The sequence below is a fragment of the Microtus pennsylvanicus genome, chromosome 9 (genome assembly GCF_037038515.1).
Source record: "Microtus pennsylvanicus isolate mMicPen1 chromosome 9, mMicPen1.hap1, whole genome shotgun sequence".
Classification (NCBI taxonomy): Eukaryota; Metazoa; Chordata; class Mammalia; order Rodentia; family Cricetidae; genus Microtus; species Microtus pennsylvanicus.
Window position 1 is genome coordinate 86,756,961 of NC_134587.1, and position 19,719 is coordinate 86,776,679.

Sequence of the window (19,719 nt, forward strand, 5' to 3'; positions counted from 1 at the left end):
GATTGTAAGCAAGGAATTCCTAGAAATAATGTCTCCTCTGGGAATGGCAAAAATAAAAGGTATCAAACTTCTGGATTATGTAGGTGTGGCAAAGGCCGACATTGGACCAATGAATGCAGATCAACAAAAGACAGACAAGGCAACCTGATACCATCAGGAAACTCCTTGGGGGGGGGGCCTCTCATAGTTCCCCAAGTCAAAAGTGGTCCAGTCACTCCAAGTCACTGTGGAGGGCACATCTCACCAGGAAAATTAAAAAATCCAGAGCCTTCTATAAAAAAAATCATACTGTTCAGGATGATGGGATAAACATAGAAGATGAATCAAAAATTCCAATAGGAAACATATATTCTGGCAGACTTCTACAAATGATCAAAGACCAAAGATAAGAGTATGTATAAATGCCATCGTAAGTGTAGGTTTGATAGACATGGGTATAGACGTGAGTGCCATTACTCCAGAATCTTGGCATCTAAATTGGCCTCTTCAAGAGGCAGATGTTCAATTCCTAGGAATTGGAACCCTATCTCAAGTGAAACAAAGCATGAGATAGGTTGAATGCATAGGGCCAGAAGGACAGTGAGGAAGGCTGAGGCCTTGTATGGCTAATATTGCAGTGAATTTATAGAGTCATGACCTGCTACAGCAACGGAATACCCAGATTAACATTCCTGCAGTCCCAGAAACTCATATTTCTGGGAAAGATATTATAAGGTACTATACACAAAGGTCACCAGACATTCAGGTTGTACAAGAAAACAAAGCAACTATCAAACCTTTAGAGGTACCAATAGCCCTACCTTTAAAATGGTTAACTGAGAAACCAAGATAAGTTAGACAGTGGCCTTTAACAGAAGAGAAATTGCAAGCTTTAGAACAGCTGGTACAGGAGCAAGTAGATGCTCACTATATTGAAGAATCAACCAGCCCTTGGAATTCTCCTGTATTTATTGTTAAAAATAAATCTGGTAGATGGGGAATGGTGACAGATCTAAGAGCTGTCAACACGGTAATTCAACCTATGGGCCCTCTACAAACTGGAATTCCTCTGTCTTCTTTATTACCAAAAGGATGACCTCTTATTTAATTTAAAAGATTTAATAGATTGTTTCTTCACTATACCTTTACAAGAAAAGGATAGAGAAATATTTGCCTTCAAAGTGCCTACTTATAATAATTCTCAGTCTACTAGGAGACGCTAGTGGATCGTCCTTCCACAGGGAATGCTCAATAGCTCCACCCTGTGCCAATACTATCTAAGTCAGCTATTGGAAATACTACGTAAAAAATTTCCTAAATCTATAATTTACCATTACATCAAACATTTTGCTATCTGATTCAAACATAGATACTTTAGAAAGAATGTTTGAAGAAATAAAATTTTTGCCAAAATGGGGGTTATAAATTGCTCCTGAAAAAACACAGAGAGGAGATTCTGTCAATTACCTAGGTTATAAAATAGGTTTACAGAAAATTAGAACACACAGAAAAGCACACACTAATCTATTATCCCATCCAATTTCCCCTTTTTCTCCCAAAGAGATCCCTGACCTTACATAATTTCCTCCCAGCCCCCAACCCTATAGCAGTTATAATAAACCACTAAATGATGTCCCTAACCCAGAGGACGTTGTCTTCTAGAATTACTTCCAGCTGTCATGGGGGCGATGTTCTTTCTATGGGATCCTGTGAAAGTAAAATGATGGTTAAGTTTCAAGATTACTGTCTGATATAATTGCAAATACTCCCTGAGTATTTGGTAAGGTTTTTCTGAAGTTCCTATTTGGAGTTCTGGCCAGAATGTTGTTAAAAAAAAAGTGCACCATTTGTGCTGACCAAAGAAGTGGCACCAACACAGGAAGCTAGGCCCTCCCACACCAATCATTAATAAAGAAAACGCCCCACCGACTTTTCTACATGTAAACTGAAAGAGACATTTTCTTAATTGAGGCTCCACTTCCCAGTTAGCTTGTGTCAAGCTGACAAAAGACCAAGCAGGCCATGTATCCAGGCAGGCTAGAAAAGGGAGCTCAACAGCCTCCTATGGCCACAGTAGGGTGGGACAAGAATGTTTAGATCAGGCATGGCACCTTCAAGCAAATAAAGGGCTGTGTTTGCACCAACCAGAGCTTCTGGCTTTGTTGTTTGTTGTTTTATGCCTCTAATAGTTCTTGCTATTTCCTAGATCTCACAAGATTATAAATAGACTGGAGAGAAGAAAACTCCAAAACAGAAGCCCACTTCTGGTCAGGAGTGTGAGGAGGGGGCTGTTGCCAGACAAAGCTCTTGAGTTTTGGGGAGAGGAAGGCATCCTAGATACACAGTGAAAAGCCTCAGGCAATAGAAACCCACCTTTTCTAGCCTGGTTCCTCTTGCTATGGCAAACAGGGACTAAAGCAACCTGGGGAAGGAAGGGATTTATTTGACTTGAGGTCACACACACTCCGTCATGGAGAGAAGCCCAGACAGGTATGCAGAGACAAGAACAGAAGCAGAGACCATGGAGGAAGCCTGCTTCCTGGCTGGCTCCTGATCTCCCATCGGAAACCTTTCCCCTGCAGTCCAGGCCACCTTTCCAAGGATAGAATTGGTCACAGTTGGCTGGCCCTACCGTCTGTGAGCAATAAAGAATCTCCCCGCACAGACATGCCCCAGGCCAGTCCGATGGAGGCAGTTCCCTCTTCCCGGGAGTGCCAAGCTGATACTAAAGCTAAGCACGAGGCCACCTCTGGTTCATGTTTTCCCACTTTGCCCTGACATACACCCACTCGTGGGAAGTGCCAAATAACGTAGCAAGGTTGAAGCTTCAGCTCCCAGAGCAGAGATCCGAGGACGAGGGGACGGACCTCAGGAAGGGGTATTTGAGAGCTGTGGATGAGCTCAACGCAAAACCCACTGAATAAACAGTGCGAGGAACATGAGAACTGGCAGAGTGGGGAGCCACCAGCTCTGGTCACTTCTGGGTGACCAGACCAGAACAGCAGTGAGGCTCATCACAGAAGACAGGATGCGCAAAAGAAGGCTGAGAACAAGACTCCTTGTGCACGGCTGGGAGCCAGATGGAAAAGCAGGTCAAATTCCCCAGTTAAAGCCAGAGCTGTGACCCAGCCATCCTACTTCTGGGTATTTATCCAAAATAGGATCTCAAAAGATTTTTTTCACACCCATGTTGCCTGCAACACAATTCACAGTAACTCAAAGCTGGAAGCAACCTAAATGCCCATTCCCTGACGCAAGAGCAATACAGATGCAATGTAAACCCACCCTCGACTATGACCAAGCTTACAAAATCAGGGCATCCTGCCCTGTGCTACAGGTGACACGGAGGAAATTTCACCACACATTCTTACTTCGACAAATAGATGAGGGCTCTGAGCCGCTTACACCATTGAGAATGATGGCTGCCATGGGCAACTAATGGGGGAGGAGACGCCATCCTATTGGTCCCCAGGAGTCTTGTAGAGATCTGCTGCCCTCACAGCAGTGTGCAGAGTTAACACTAGCATACTGTCCACTTCTCCTGGCTGCCGGGGCATGGCATTCAGTTAGACATCCTGACAAGCCCTTGCACTCGATCATACAGCTTAAGATTGATGTGGGAGTGTCATATATCAAACTATTGATTTCCTTGGTTAAGTAATAAACAAACTGCTTGGGCTCATAGCTTAGAACATAGGTGGGTGGAGTAAACAGAACAGAATGCTGGGAGGAAGAGGAAGTGAGGTAAGACACCTCAGAGGGAGACGGCATGCTCCCCGCTCCCAGGCAGACACACGCGATGAAGCTCCGACCCAGGATGGACGTAGGCTAGAATCTCCCGGTAAGCGCACCTTGGGGTGCAACACAGATGATTAGAAATGGGCTAGTCTAGGTGCGAGAGTTAGCCTAGAAGAGGCTAGATAGAAATGGGCCAAGCAGTGTTTAAAAGAATACAGTGTCCGTGTAATTATTACGGGGTATAAGCTAGCCAGGCGGCCAGGGTGCTGGGGACGCAGCTCCGCCGCTCGTATTACTACGTAATATAAAAATTTTACATTTTTTTGTTACAGTCTTTTAAAAAAAGCTTTCTATAACAATGCTCACAACAGTCTTTTTCATGATAGCCCCACCAGGAACAATTTCAATTTCAAAACAGATTCTTAAATGGAATACTAATAAGCAATAAAAAGAAATATAATATAATACAAATGACATCATAAAAGAAATGAAGGAGTCCACTGGTATGTCCATGAAGTGTCTAGGTTTGTTTGAAGTGTCTATTTTGAAATTAGTTTTTCTCATTAACATTCACTATTGGCAAACTGTTCGCATGTTTTGAATACCAGTTCCTTGTCAAATATACTTCTAAAGCATGCTCTATTATGCCATTGTTCGATTTAATAGGACAGTTTATTTTATCTGACTTGATGTATACGTGCCTGTGTGCATGTTTGTACATCATACATGTGTCATGGGAGGCCAGAAGAGGGTGCTGGGTCTTCTGAAACTGGAGTTGCAAGGTTGTGAGCCTCCCTTGTGGCTGCTCAGCACCGAGCCTGGTCCTCTAAAAGAGCAGCAAGTACTCTATCTAACCTGTTGCACCATCGCTTCAGCCCTAGAGTACAAGGTTTTGTGTTTGTTTTTAAAAACATGCCAAATAAAAGAATCTACTTCTAGTCAGGCACGAGGAGACAGAGGAAGGAGGAGCTCTGTGAGTGTGAGGCCAGCCTGATCTGCATAGCAAGTTTCAGGACAGCCAGGGCTACATAGTGAGACACTATCTTTCTTTTCCTTTTTTTCTAAAAAAAAAAAAAAAAAAAGGTGGGTTGGAGAGATGGCTCAGCGCTTAAGAGGGCTAACTGTTCAGTCAGAGGTTCCTGTTTGGGTGGCAGCATCATTCGGCCCTTGCATCCATAAATACAAAGACTCTGGGATATTCGGATGGAGGTTCCATCCCAATCCCCCTCCTCTGGTGTTGCCTCAATCCAGACTACCCTCTGAGAAAGCATGCCAAATGATGACCCCTCCCCAGAATGCTCAAGACCACTCCCACAGGGTATTTAAACTGCCCCCCAGAAAACAAACATGTGGCTTTTCGGTCTTCCTTTCCTATCTCCTCATTTTTTGGGGGTGGGTTGGAAAGCCATCAGGGAACATGGTATCTACTAAACCTGAGCTTTTCCTAATTTTGTTTGATTTGGTCTGATTTGGATTATTTTATTGGCGGAGAAGCTTACTGGGGCACAGAGACTTTTCAGTCCTGAGTTCAATTCCCAGCAACCACATGGTGGCTCACAACCACTGTAATAAGATCTGGTCCCATTGCATACAATAATGAATGAATGGATAAAGAAATAAAGAAAAAGAAAAAGCTCTCCTCCTAAACCTTTTACAGTGAGTTCTACAAAAGGCAAATTTAAGCTATGAAGATTGAAATCTGAACAACACAGCAATGGCGAGGAAGGGCTGACAACAGAAATAGTCTGTGTTTTGATGAGGGAAAAGCTATAAAGGAGTAAGGGCTACATGCTGGCCAAAGTTCATTGAGAAACTGTGCGGTGTCTGTGCAGTTCTGTGTCAACATTCCCATCACTAAAGGAAAAATCACGGCAGGGTTGAGCTTTCAAAAGGCTGCTGTCCCGTGGCTGAGAAGGAGCCGGCCCAGGGAGTAGTGCTAACTCTGTGCATGCAGAGGACCCACGATGGTCCCATCACCCACACAACACAGCTCAAACCTCCTGCAACCCAGTTCCAGGGGATCCCATGTCCTCTTCTTGACTCCCCTGGCTCCTGCACGCTCATGCTGCATGCAGACTCCTGCAGGCTCACACATATACACACAATAAATCTTTTGAGAGTGACTCCTACTGGTTTAGTAATAGTATCTTCTAGGCAGGCACAAACCAGCTGCCCTGTCTTGGGGCCCTGTGCACAGACACCGAGAAGGTAGCAGGCAAACAGGAAACATGGCCTGAGGCTATGCTCACTGTCAAGGTCAAATCCTTCAGTGCTGCTGTTTCAGAGTGTTTTGCTGCAATTCTAACGAGCAACCAAACAGTCGTTGTTGCATTTTTTTAATCTCAATAAAGAGGAAATAATGCTGAAACTATACAACGTCAAGACACAGCATCTGTGTGCAGCAGCTGCTGAGAAGAGATAATACCATTTGCTCCTGATAAACTACTTTGCAGGAATGTCTCAAAGATTAATGAGTTAGCAGGCAGCTGGGGGGGGGGGGGGACTACTTGTTGCTAACTCAGGTCCTTCAGGGCACAGTGAATGCATCAGTCCCCTAGGGCACATGGCACACTTAATAAATAAGTAAATTAAATAAATAAAGCAAAGTGGCGGGCTTAAAAATTCATGTTCTGATAGTTAAGGTTTTATATATTCAGAATGTTGCTTTTTGAAGTATAACATATGCTTGAAATGCACTGAAACCCACGGCTTTTCCTCTGCGAGTCCCACAGCACAGCTCCCCTTGGGAGTTCACCATCAGGAGCCCACGGATAAACACACACGATGCGGTCACCGCCTCCAAGAGTCTCGTGAGCTGGTGAGGAATCAAGAAGTGCAAACAGACGCAAGTGCAAGATGACAGCGCTTTTACATTTCCCACATTCCAAGTATTAGAGAAAAGCATGGACTACGGCACCTAATCCGCGGGAAGAGAACAGTGGAGAGGGCAGCAGGAAGCCTCTTGAGAGCAGAGGCATCCGAACAGACCAAGTCTGGAAGAGTGTGGTCAGTATCGGAAAAGGACCTGTAGGGGAAAGACCCCACGCAACCCAGGAGTCAGGAAAAAGGAACGACCCATGGTGACAAATCAAAGAAGTCAAGATTACAGTGGTGCCTAGCTGCCACCATCTTGTGGTGTCTCAGATGACATCAGCAAGAGGGGACTCTGTGACATGATGGGAACAGTGGAAGAAGGGAACACGCAGGCCGTGTTCTCTGGGAGTCACGACTACACGGCCACCACCAGCTCTGCTGACTTCCAGAGCCACTGACTATGTCCACCCCTTCCCAGCCACCAGGCCACACCAGCCCGGACTTCGCTCTACTCTTTCTGGGGCAAGAATACAGAACTCCAATCAGGAAGAGTAGAATCACAGGGAGAGGCACCCAGTGGCTGAAGACCACAGCCCCCTTGACCTAGACTAGATTATAAACTCACTGCCTGCCCCACAGACAGTCCAGATATCCTCATCCTCTGTCCCCAGAAGAATAGTTCCTTTAAATATGCCCCAAGTACTTAAGTGGGCACTCAAGTTGAATACTAGTCATAAAAATAAAACAAAAAAAGAATTTTTGGTTGTGAGCCTAGCCTTTGATGGCTGAGCCATCCCTCTAGACTCTGCAAGTGTGTGACAGCTATGTAGCTTGTCTGTTTGTAAGGCTCCTACCAGTGAGATCAGTCCTGTCCTGTGCTTAACTGGTTTTTGGGAACCTGTTCCATGCTGGATTACCTTGCCCAGCCTTGATACAGAGGGAGGAACTTGGCTCTCCCTCAATTTGTGCTATGCTTTGTTGACTCCCATGGGAGGTCTGCCCCTTTCTGAACAGAGGAGGAGTGGAGGGAGGAGGGTAGATAGGAGGGGAGTCACCAACATGGAACTGTGGTCAGCATATAAAACAAGTTTTAAAAATGCAAATTAAAATTTAAAAACCCAAGAATTTAAAATAAGGCAACTTCCTTTATAAAATGTCCATCTTTTTGTATGATTGACTACAGGTTTTTGGAGGTTCGATTTCTGATACACTGTATTTCACCAAATGAACACTTACTGTTGATGTGATCGATGTAGTAGGCACCAATCTGAGGGTCAAACCCTGCTTCCCATCCCCATGGCAGCTCATCCCCGACACAGTCAGCGAAGGACAAGGGCTTCGTTAACCTACAACAAACCAGAAGAAACACACCGTCACATGTCCATCAAGTCAGCCGTGTCAAAACGCAGGTTGATTCTAACTGTGAATTAGGCACCCAGGTTACATTTTCTCCTCGTTCTCAACTGTTCCTAGAATTTGCATTATCGCACATGAGCACTCAAGTGAGTGTGGAGGGAGATGCCCTGAGTTACAGACAGTTGTGAACCAAACAGCATGGGTGCTAGGAACCAAACTATGGCTCTCTGGGAGAGCTGAAGTCTCTGAACCTCAGAACTGTCTGTTTCTTTTCAAGGACAAAATAACAGAAGCGAATATCTAAACATGTAGAAGAGATCACTCCTAAAACCAGAAGATAAAACTCTACTAACGAGGCAGGCCATCTTCAGTCTCAGAACCCCAGACGGACAGTGAAGAGAGCTGGGACCAGTGGAGCGATACAGACGTCTCAGTAGGAGTAAAAGCTGCCCCAGGATTCAAACACTATCATTCTAGAACTGATATAGGCACTTCTGAAACAAAAATATGCATCAAGAGGCTGGGGGGAGGGCTCCGTCGACAAAGCACTTGTGGGGTTCAGACCCAAGCCACCACATAAAACTGAGTGGAGCTAAAGTCCACCTGGATCCAGCACGTGGGAGAGAGGGGTTCCCCAGGAGAGCTGGCTAGCTGGACCAATAAAAGAGACAAGTTCAAGACTAAATGAGAGGCCTTGCTCAGTAAATTAAGTGAAAAACAATTAAGAAAGACCTCCGGCCTCTACACACGTGCACTGAAGTACAAGCACACCTCACACACATCCAAGCATGCAAACACGCACTCACCCCAAAATGTGTGTGTGTGTGTGTGTGTGTGTGTGTGTGGTGACTACTCTCCTTAAACATACATCTCAGGCTAGTCCAGATTCAGCCTAACTATGGCACCTGCTCTAAGGTCTCCCCGAGAGGAAGGACACACATCTGATGGGACCATGCACATCCAGTATTTGTGCATATATCAACACAGTCTCACCTTTCAAAACTGCCTTAGGCTTTTTCTCTTAGGAGAACTTTCTGGAGACATATTCTCTTTAAGACTAACTCAGTGTTGTGGGGTAAAGGGAACACTCCTGTAATGCTGGTGGGAGTGCAAACTGGTACAGCCCCTTGGGATATAAGTGTGGCGATTTCTCAGAAAATTAGCAAACAACCTTCCTCAGTAATACCACCTTTGGGTATATATCCAAAGGATGCTCAACGGTGCCACAAGGACATGTGCTCAACTATGTTCATAGCAGCATTGTTTGTCATAGCCAAAACCTGGAAACAACCTAAATGCCTCTCATCCGGAGAATGGATAAGGAAAATGTGGTACATTTACACAATGGAATAGTACACAGCAGAAAAAAATAACAACATCTTGAATTTTGCAGGTTAATGGATGGAGCTAGAAAACATCATTTTGAATGAGGTAACCCAGACACAGAAAGACAATTATCACATGTACTCACTCATAGGTGGTTTCTAAACATAAAGCAAAGAAAACCAGCCTAGAATTCACAATCCCAGAGAACTTAGATAATAATGAAGAGCCTAAGAGAGACATACAAGGATCTAATCTACATGGGAATTAGAAAAAGACAAGATCTCCTGAGTAAATTGGGAGCATGGGGACCTTGGGAGAGAGTTGAAGGGGAGGGGAGAGGCAAGAGGGGAGCAGGAAAAAAATGTAGAGCTCAATAAAAAAATGATTTTTTTTTTTTTTGTAAAAAAAGACTAACTTCACTTTACCACCTCTCTCTCTAAAGCTGATGAGGGTGGACTACGCTGTCTTCCTTCAGCAGAATACGGTCTAGACATAATTCCAGATTGACCTTTCCCTTCACATGCTTCCTTTAGGTTCAGGGAAGTCCCTCGGCTGCTGAAGCAGTCATGGCAGGTTGTTGCTGCAGGTTGGCAATGCCCTGCCACAAGGAAGCCGCCGTCAATCAGCACGTCTTCTGATTGACTATGACTTCACGACACTGGCATGGCTCTTCCGTACGAAATCACCCAGCATCCCTTCTGCCAGTGCTGAGGCAAAGCAAAAATCTCATATAGATTACTTTCCAAATCACTTCATCTATCAGAAAATGGCATGAGAATTCCCAACGGCCGGTCAAGGACACAAGACCCTAACACCGCTTTCACTTACCCTTCATAGTCTGGAAATGGCTTTCAGAGCACTGGCCTCTGAAGCCCACAAAATCCATACTGAGGGCAAGCAGCTCTAACACAGCCAGGATGTGAGCTTTGCTAACTGGGCATCTCTTTCTCCTTGATTTCTCTCTAAAGGTGGCAATCATCCTGTCTCCACATGCCCTTCCTGCAACTCCTCGCCTAAGACTCACATCAGGACAGAAAGGGATTATACAGGAATGGTTTCTATGCTATTGTAAGTGGATATCAGCACAACCCGGCATGAGTTCTCCCGTTGGCTCCTAAGCGGCACTGAGGCCTGTTCCATGTCACTGTGCTACTGAACAGAGCCCCTCAAGATCCGCACCATCAACAGGAGCACACATCTTGGGTTCTAGGGTAGATCTACAAACTCTGGGTCCTAGCAACTTTCTAGGTATTTCTCTCCAGGTATTTCTACTGCACGAGAAGGCTTAAGAGCCTCTAACTTATAAGTTTAAGAGCTTAAAATATGGCACCAAAGAGATCTGGGTTCAAACCCTTGTCCTGAAACATACCCACTATACCACCTAGGGTAAGTTATTCACTGCAAGAGCCCCAGTCCATGGAAAAGGACAGTTGGGGGGATTCAAATGAGGGCTAGTTAGTTTTATGCCAACTTGACATGAGCTGGAGTCATTTGGGAAGAGGCAGCCTCAGTTGAGAAAATGTACAGGACAGAATGGTTTGCAGGAAGCCTTTCGAACATTTTCTTAATTGATAATTGATATGGGAAGGTCCAGCCTACATCTGGGCTGGGGGCCCTGGGAGCTGGAAGACAGCAAACTGAACCAGCCATGAGAAGGAAGCCATCAAGTGACACTCCCCCATGGCCTCTGCATCAGCTCTTGTTCTGGGTTCTGGCCCTGGCTTCCCTTCATGGAGGACAGTGATCCTTGTGAAGCTGAAATAAACCCTTTCCTCCCCAGCTTTTGTTTTGTTTTTTGCTCTTGGAGTTTTTAATTACAGCGACAGCACACTAAGACAGCTAGACAGGGTAGGGCCTGGTGAAGAAGAAACTTCAAAATGTGCTGAAAGTTAAATGAACCTGAAGCTGTGGAAAGCAGTGTGCTCAAATGCAACAATTTGCCCAGTTTGCTGAGCAATCCTGGAGTAGGCCTCAATTTGAGTTTTAAAAAAAATCATCCTGTTAGAATTGTACTCAAAATCTACCTATGTCATAAGCTGCCCAGGAAAACAACATTTTTCTTTTGATAAAGGAATTATATGCCATATCAAAAGTTCTCACGCCAAATAAAGTGACCTTGTCTGCCTCCGCAACCCAAGGAATGCCTCTTGACCTCCTGTCCAGAGGCACCTGTGTGCGTTGCCCAACTCAATTTGAGGACTCTCGTTTCCCTACCGTCTGAAGGAGGCTGTCAAATGGCATACAGCCTGAAGAAAGAGGAGTGAGGAGACGGAAGGGCAAGGTTAAATGACAAGAGAAAGGCCGTATACCTGAAAGCTGCCAAATCGACACATGGAAACCTGAGTGTGGCTCACATAGTCACTACCAGAAAAAGTTCAAAAGCTTCGGGCCGTGTGCAATGATCACAGGTGTGACGGCCTTGTTAACATTACGAACAGTTCTGCTTGTCCCTCTGAACTGGTTAGTGAGCACTCATTGGCCCGTCACTGTTGGAAGAGCAGATTGCATTTGGCAGGTAAAAATTTGACTGGGAGCTCAGGGAACCAGTCCTTCAGAAGTTCTCATTCATGAAAATGCTAACGCAAAGTCTTCTTTACAGAGTCCCTTCAAAATTAGACTTCATGATTTATTTTCTGCATCTGGACAGCATAATTTCTGAGTACACCACCTATAAGGAACACCACTAAGCACAGATTATAAATGTCCACGTTTAAAGACTGACCATCAGATTAGAACACTGTCCCCAGGCACCAACACACAAAATCAAGCCGACAGCTGTGCTGCTATCCTGACAATGGAAGATCAGGGTGACAGAAGAGGAACTTCTTTCCTGTGGCCTAGGAACACCTCAGACCCATCCTAACAAAGTCTCTCCCCAACCCCCACCCACCTCTACTTTGGACAGCTGCTTCCTAACAGCTCGCTGATGGCATCCTAACCACTAGCTGATTGCAGCCTGGAAACGATAACCTGGAGGGTTCGGTCGCCCTCGGCGCCTGGCTCTGTAGTTACCTCACAAACACGTTCTGCAAAAGCAACACTTGCAAGAGATTGGTTTTTGAAACAGCACATCATTTATGCTGTTGTCTGGGGACCAGATATACTCCTGACAATAGCTTCAGTGCTTACAATAGTCTGTGCCCCCCCCAACCCCAATCCACTGGGCTAAGTGAAAGGAAAGCGTGATTCCATCGCATACAGTAAACGTGCAATCCATAAATCCATACGACCAGAAGGTGGACGGGGAGAGCGTGGGACAGACAGACTCCTTATGGGCTCTGTGGAGAAGTGGGAATCTTTCAAACTGAACACAGGTAGGTCTGGGGTTGCCTGGAGCTGTGGCTGCATTAAATGTCATTGTATTGTTCACATAATAACTGTTAATCCCCGTTACATAAATGCTGCCTCAGAAAGCTGTTTTAAAGGGTAGTAACAGGTATGTAACAAAGCCAAGACTCCTGGTGAATAAAGTCCTTTCACAGGAGACAATAAATAATTAAAAACCAGGAAACGTTCAACATCCCTAATAATAAAAAGAAATGCCAAGGGCAACACCGCTGAGGCTGCGTTTTAAGCCTATTAAGCTATCAAGGTTTGGCTTGGTTTTGCTTTGTCTGCACGGGGAAACTCAGCTCTGTGATAATATGGGGAAGAAACCAGGTACCTTCATTCAAGGACTCTTATGAAACAATCTGGCAGTATTAAAAACAAACAAACAAGACAAATAAAAGAATGTCGGTCAGTGAGGCAGCACAGCAGGCCCATGACTGCTGACTTAGTTCAGTTTCAGAGCCCGCGGTGGAAGGAGAGAGAACCCTCCAAAGGTTGCACTCAGTCCTCCGTATCTCCACCTGAGTTTCTCAGATGTACTCTCTCTCTCTCTCTCTCTCTCTCTCTCTCTCTCCTCCTCCTCTTCTTCTTCCCTCCCTCTTTTTCTGCACGCATCTCATAATAACAAAGTAAACTATTTTTTCTAAATGTTTATTCCCCATCATGCTATTCCGCCATCCAGGAATCCTCAGCTACCAGTTCACCCGCACAGAAGTTACCACTATGCATGTTCTGTGCTCTAAGCCTCCCTCAGCTCTGCTCTGGCCTGGTGTCCCTAAGTACAAGGGCTGCCTGCCTCATAGCATAGATAGGATATAATAAATGTTGGTTAAATAAATGACAATTAGAAAAGAAGGTTGCGGGATGGTAAGTTATCCTTATGTATGTAACCCCCCAGCACTTGGGAAGGAAGCAAAGGCAGGAGGACTTCTGTGAGTGTGAGGCCAGCCTGATCCACATAGCAAGTTCCAGGCCAGCCAGGGCTACAAAGAAAGATCCTGGGTTTTTTGTTTGTTTGGTTCTCTCTCTCTTTTCTTTTTGCTTGTTTTTAAAAACGGTCCATCCGATTACATTAATAGTAAGTGTTTGAGCAAATAACCATATGAAGGCTGGCGTCAAGGCGACACTTGACATACTGCCTGGATCACCAGGGACAGAAGAGAGGAAGTCTCCCAGTACCACATCAAAAATTGCAATTTATTTTATATATTATAGCTGCATTATGAACCAGAATGAAAGGCAGATAGAAAGCGAAGGTGTAACAGAGTGTATCTGGGTGTTCCAGCACTCTGGCAAGTGTTTCTCTTCTCTTTTAGTGCCTAACTGCACTGAAGGAAGACAGCAGACTAGTCAAGCAAACACTTTAACCTGACCTCTTCTCTCTGCTAAGAGCCAAGAATATTTGCTTGTCAGATTATTTGGTTTTGAAAGATGGTTTGAGAATGCAAGTGGCCGTGCCAGCCAAGAAGGCAGGAATGTCGGCAAGAAAAAGAGGACTTCTTAAGTTATTCTCCAAACAAACAGGAGTGCACAAGACGGCTTCCTCCCCCAACCTGGAGCTCAACACCACAGGATGGAGCCCATCCAGGGAGGAAGAGCGGAGAAGCTTGAGCGCTCACGCAGGGGATTTGTCGGGACAACACAAACCCACTGTCCGTCTGGAGACGGTCCTGTTACGCCTCCTTTAGAGAGACAGAAATGACTGAAACGGACTTGTATGCCTTTCATCAAAATGGCTGAGCTAGGAGGATTTTTAAAAATCCCTTTATTCTTAATACAGAGGAATAATCTTAGTTAACAAGATGACATTTCCTCAGGCTGTGTTTGTTGAATAATCATATACATGTGTGTAAATATTAAAAATACATAGGTTTTACAAAGTTGAGATCATACTAAATAAACTATACACACAGCATAGTTGTGAGCCTCGACTTACTTTACAAATGCACCCTTTAGGGGCTGGAGAGATGGCTACATGGCGAAGATGGCTCTTCCAGATGACCCAGGTTCAATTCCCAGAACCTACATGGTGACTCATAATTGTCTGTAATTCCAGTTCCAGGGGATCAGACAGTGTCCGCTAGCTTCTGAGGACACTAGGCACGCACGAGATGCAAAGACACACATGCAGGCAAAATACTCATACACATTTTTACAAAGAAAAAAAAACGAATGCCTCCTTTATATTCTCAGTCTGGACGCCATAAACCAATAGTACACGCTATTACTAAAGTACTTCCATTCCCACAGAGCGGCAGCTATTGCCAATAGCTTGGTACTTTCCAGTTCATAAATTCATATGATTTTAGAAAATGAAAATGGTGCCACTATCCACATTGTTTCTAGGTTAGTAGTTCAATAGAAGTTCCCCTCAGCCCATTGCTATCTGTGCCCATTGTGTGGCTGCGGCCTGTTTCTACTATCTACTTTCTTCTAGAGAAATCTTTGTTTCAGTGAACATACTCACAAATAATTACGGCTTACCTGAATTTTTACTTTGGAATTTACTATTAAATTCCTAATAGTTGGACAAAGAATATGCACATTTTTTAAGTTATGAAATGTCAAAAAATATTAAGTTGCATAACCCCAAGGGGTGTTAGACATGCTTTTAAAGATCTATCAGTAGGAAGACACTGTACTCCTTAGGCTGAGGGGAGAGCGTAGTAGGTAAGCGCTTGTCTGGTGAGCATGACGACCTGAGTTCAATTCCAAGAACCTACCTTTCAAATAAAAAAGGCAGCTGTGAATGGTCGGTGGTTTGCATTTAGAATCCAGGCATTGGGGAGTTGAAGGGTTCCCAAGCCTCCTCAGTCAGCCCAGCCTAGTTGGCAGGCTCCAGGCCAACAAGAGACTCATCTCAAAGGAACTCGGGATGGTACCTGAGATTATCCTCTGAACTCCATGTGCACGCACGTACATGTGCACCTACAAACGCACATAGAAACAAGCACAAATATATAGACACATACATTACAGAACAAAATAAAAATGTAATTCTCACAGATATTCTCTTGCCTGGGCTTTGCTCATCCATACCCACTACTCGCTCCTACAACAGAAGAGAATTTATGTGTACCCACATCCCAGCAGCCCAGAGATCATCTAGGGTTGGGGTAATCTAATGACTACTCACAGAGGAGGATACTTTATCTGAAACACTTCAGACCAGATCTGCTTCTGGTGTGTGGGTTTTTTTTTAATATTGAAAATACATGAGATAGTCTGGATATGGGAGCCGAGTCTAAACATGAAATTCACTTATACTTCATATGTGACATACACACATAGCCTAAAGGTAATTTTATACAATAATTTTAATACTTTTGTGCATGAAATAAGATTTCATGGTGTGGAATTTTTCCCTTATGGTGCTATGTCCCAGGCTCACCAGAGTTTGGATTCTACAGCATTTTGGAGCTGCGGCATTCTGCAGCAAGGTCCGACTTGAACTGTGGATGTACCACCTGTGGAGAGGTGACAGAAGGAAGCAATTCTAGAAAGTGATGTTCTCTCTCCAAAAAAGTTTGTCCTCATGGTTAGAGACACCATTTAGGTGTTGATTATTACCACATAGGGTTGGGGTGGAAATTATGTGGGCCTAGAGATCTCAAAAGAAAAAAAAAAGGTAAGATTGAATTGGATAATAGGTAATTTAGTGTGAACTTATTCACACTAATAATAATAGTAATAGAGTGAATACTTGTGAACTATTATTTATGAACAATTTACATTGGTATAGTTTCTTGTATATTGATACAAGCTATTATATTTGTTATTTCTGTTTACAATATTTGTACACCTATGCAAAGTTATTTTGTCATATTGTACACATGCATGTTTCTACTTCTGTTTAAGACATTTTGTATATTGATACAATTTTAGGATATATTTATTTTATTGCTTTATATATTTCTACCTCTGATTAAGATACTTATACATTGTTTACATTGAGGTCACTGTCCTCCTTTACTGCACAGTTGTTTAAAGATTGTTTAATATTCTGACATGAAGTCTTAATCCTTAAGTTATATAGGTATTAAGTATTATAGGTCAATAGTCATTCATGTTTGTTATACTTTTAGTCAGACTAATTAGGTTCTTTAGATACAAAGAGATTGTATTCTACATAGATAAGTAACCTTCAACCACTTCAAAGATCTGTAGAACATGGCATTTAAGTGATTTAGGATTCTGTTGACGTGAGACATGATTGTTCCTGGTAGCACCGATCTATTCCTGAGAAAGTGTTGAGCACCAAAGACACTCCACTTGAAGTGTGTCTTCTTCTTGGCACACTGGCCTTTGGCCAAGAAACTGCCCATGCCATGACCACTGAAAAAGTGCATGACATCCAGACTGGACAAGCAGGATACAAGAAAAAAGACTGTCAAATCTTGCCAAGACAGGGTAAGATGGTTTTGAAAATTTTCCTGTCTCTGAAAATGGTCTGTCAGTTACTCTAAGCCAAAGTTGGCTGCTTCAACATTACAAATGAGACTTTGGGTGATTGCCCAGGTAGTCAGTTGTCTCTGACATCTACTGCACATTTTGGAAGCTGCTTGATTGTACTTCCTGCTTACTCAAGTAATATTACCTTCCTTCTCAGGCCTTTGATGGGGTTGAAGATTAGATAGTCATAGTTACTGTCCTCTTATGATCTAGCCAAGCCATTTCCAATATAAGACTCAGATTCCTTAGGATACAATGTTTATTAAAAACATTCCGTATAAGTTCCTTGCTTAATATTGTTTATGCTGGTTGTAATTCTAACTTTATACTTGATATCTGTTCCTAGTGTACATAGTTTTGTATTGGGTTTGGAACTCTCTTATTTAAACAAAAGGGGGAGGTGCTGTGGGAGCTCCTTCTGCTCCTTCAGCCAATAGCCTTTAAGATACCAGCCCACTTGGGCATGGTCTCTTATACTATAAATGCAGCTATAAAGCATGCACTCACACTCTTGCTTCCAGCTCTCACTTCTGGCTGCTAGACTGTTCCTGTTCCCTGTTTGTGCAGAGGACTGGGATCTAGGACAGAGATCTGTAAGTCTCCCCTAAATACATAATCCTTTATTATACATAATTCTGAACTAGTGTGGGATTATTTTGTAACTACTCCCATCAGCCAGATCCTTGGGTACTTGATTTTCTTCTTCTTAAAGTTGCATCAGTTGTGTCTCAAAAATAAAAAATTAAAATAAAAAAAGTTGCATCAGTTGGCCTTTGTGATCTACAGCAGCTCTCTACACATTTATTAATCTCTTGACGTCGCAAGTATTTCATGAAGATACTACTTATCTCCTAATTTTGTTGATGAGTGAAGGGATGCTTAATTTATTTATCTACTTGCTTACTTATTTACTGTTTTTTTGAGACAGGGTTTCTCTGTGTAGCCCTGGCTGTCCTAGAACTCGCTCTGTAAATCAGACTGGCCTAGAACTCACAGAGATCTGCCTGTCTCTGCCTCCAGAGTGCTGGGACTAGAGGCATGCACAACCGCGTCCCAGCTGGGTCGGTTATTTTAAAATTCTGGGAAGGCTAATTAGCCAGTTAGTGGGAGTAAAAGTTAAACCCTAGTGCTTCCTTACACCAGAATTAATTCCAGATAAGCCAAGTTACGTGTGGAAAACGAAGGTGATTAGAAGAAAAAAGGCAAGTGTGCAAACCTACAAGGAGAAAGTCTTTGTGAGGGCCCTTGAAAGATTCTGGGTCTGTCCCTTAACTTGGTGTTTCCCTTATGGTCCTTTAATGGCACATGCCACAGAAGGTAAACTCCAGATAGATAAAACCATAGGTAGAATTCTGCAGGGCCTTGAGCTTACGGCATCACTCTATTTGCTGCTGCCTACTAATAAATAGAAAAGTATTGTGAGCTGAACATATTTTCTCCTTGGGCTTATCAGAAGGGATATAAAAATGAAACATAGGGAAAAAGTATAACTAGAAGTTATTTTATATTGCAACCTTGTTTCACTATTCCCATGCTCGGAACAAGGTCTTAGCCCACTAGAAGACTACAGAGCTGGTGAGGTGGTACAAGTGATAAAGGCTCTTGACACCATGCCCTATGATATGAGTTCAGTCCCCAGGGTTTACATGATAGAAGGATAGAACTGACTACTGCGAGTTGTCCTCTGACCGCCACATCATGCACACACACACACACACACGCACACGCACGCACGCACGCACACACGCACATACACACACTAAACAGATAAATACAATTTAGACCCCTTCCCAAACAAAATTTACGGATGGTTGTGAGGGTAAATAAAACTTACTTGACCAAGAACAAACATTTAATTTGATCTCTCTCTCTCTCTCTCTCTCTCTCTCTCTCTCTCTCTCTCTCTCTTTCTCACTCTCTTTCGGTCTGCAGCAGGGAATGGCAAAACCTGGCAACCATTAAGTGAGGAACCTGAGTCTAACAGTGCTCTGTGTGTTGGACTTTTTAGTGATGCAAAATATCCAGCTCCTCTCCCAGAAAGCCGGCATGTCAGCTCATTAACAAGCTCTCCACACATTCTGAGTCGTTCGGCAATGATGCTCTCTGCAAGGAGACTGCTCTGCCGCCAAGAAAGTCTCCTGGTCTGGCCCATTGCTAGTCATGCTACAATATAGTAATTCTAACACTGCATTTAATATGGTCGCCAAAAATTATGGATATAGTGTTTTAAAAATACACAACGTCAGGGAAGAAACAAAAAACTCTAGTTCCAATGAGAAACCTTCATTAACAGCGGAAAAGCATGAGATAAGATATAAAGAGCAGGAAGACTCCAGTATTGCACAGCTCAGGAACAGGACATCCACGAAGCAGAGCCCTGTGGCGCCAACTACTGGAAAGTCTACCAATAACGAGTCCAGAAGAGGCCGAGCAAACCCGGTGAACTGAAGACATGGGCAGGGAAAGCACACCCTGCTAAGGAGGCCCCCACACCAGCACCCCTCCTGCTCGCCCATCGTCAGCCCTTTCCTCTTTCTCACCATGTTTGTCCTTGAAGACTCAATATTCTTAAAATTAGTTCAAATACCTCGCTGAGGAAGCTGTCACCATCTCTAGGATGGCACTAATTAGTGACATTTTAGAAGCTTTGAAAAACACTTTCCCATTCCAATATTCCACAGTGTTTGCATTTCTTGGTTTATGCAGCCCACAGAAGGCCTACTG

At 43.7% G+C, this 19,719-nt stretch overlaps 1 protein-coding gene across 2 annotated transcripts in view; it reads right to left on the minus strand.

Moving 5' to 3' along the window:
* The window catches only part of Wwc2 (WW and C2 domain containing 2), a 167,364-nt gene that overhangs the window by 85,278 nt on the left and 62,367 nt on the right, over positions 1-19,719 (minus strand). For both annotated transcript variants that reach the window (XM_075986755.1, XM_075986756.1), the window contains exon 2: positions 7,768-7,877. In XM_075986755.1, the coding sequence (XP_075842870.1) occupies positions 7,768-7,877 (110 nt within the window). The remainder of the gene's footprint in view (positions 1-7,767; positions 7,878-19,719) is intronic.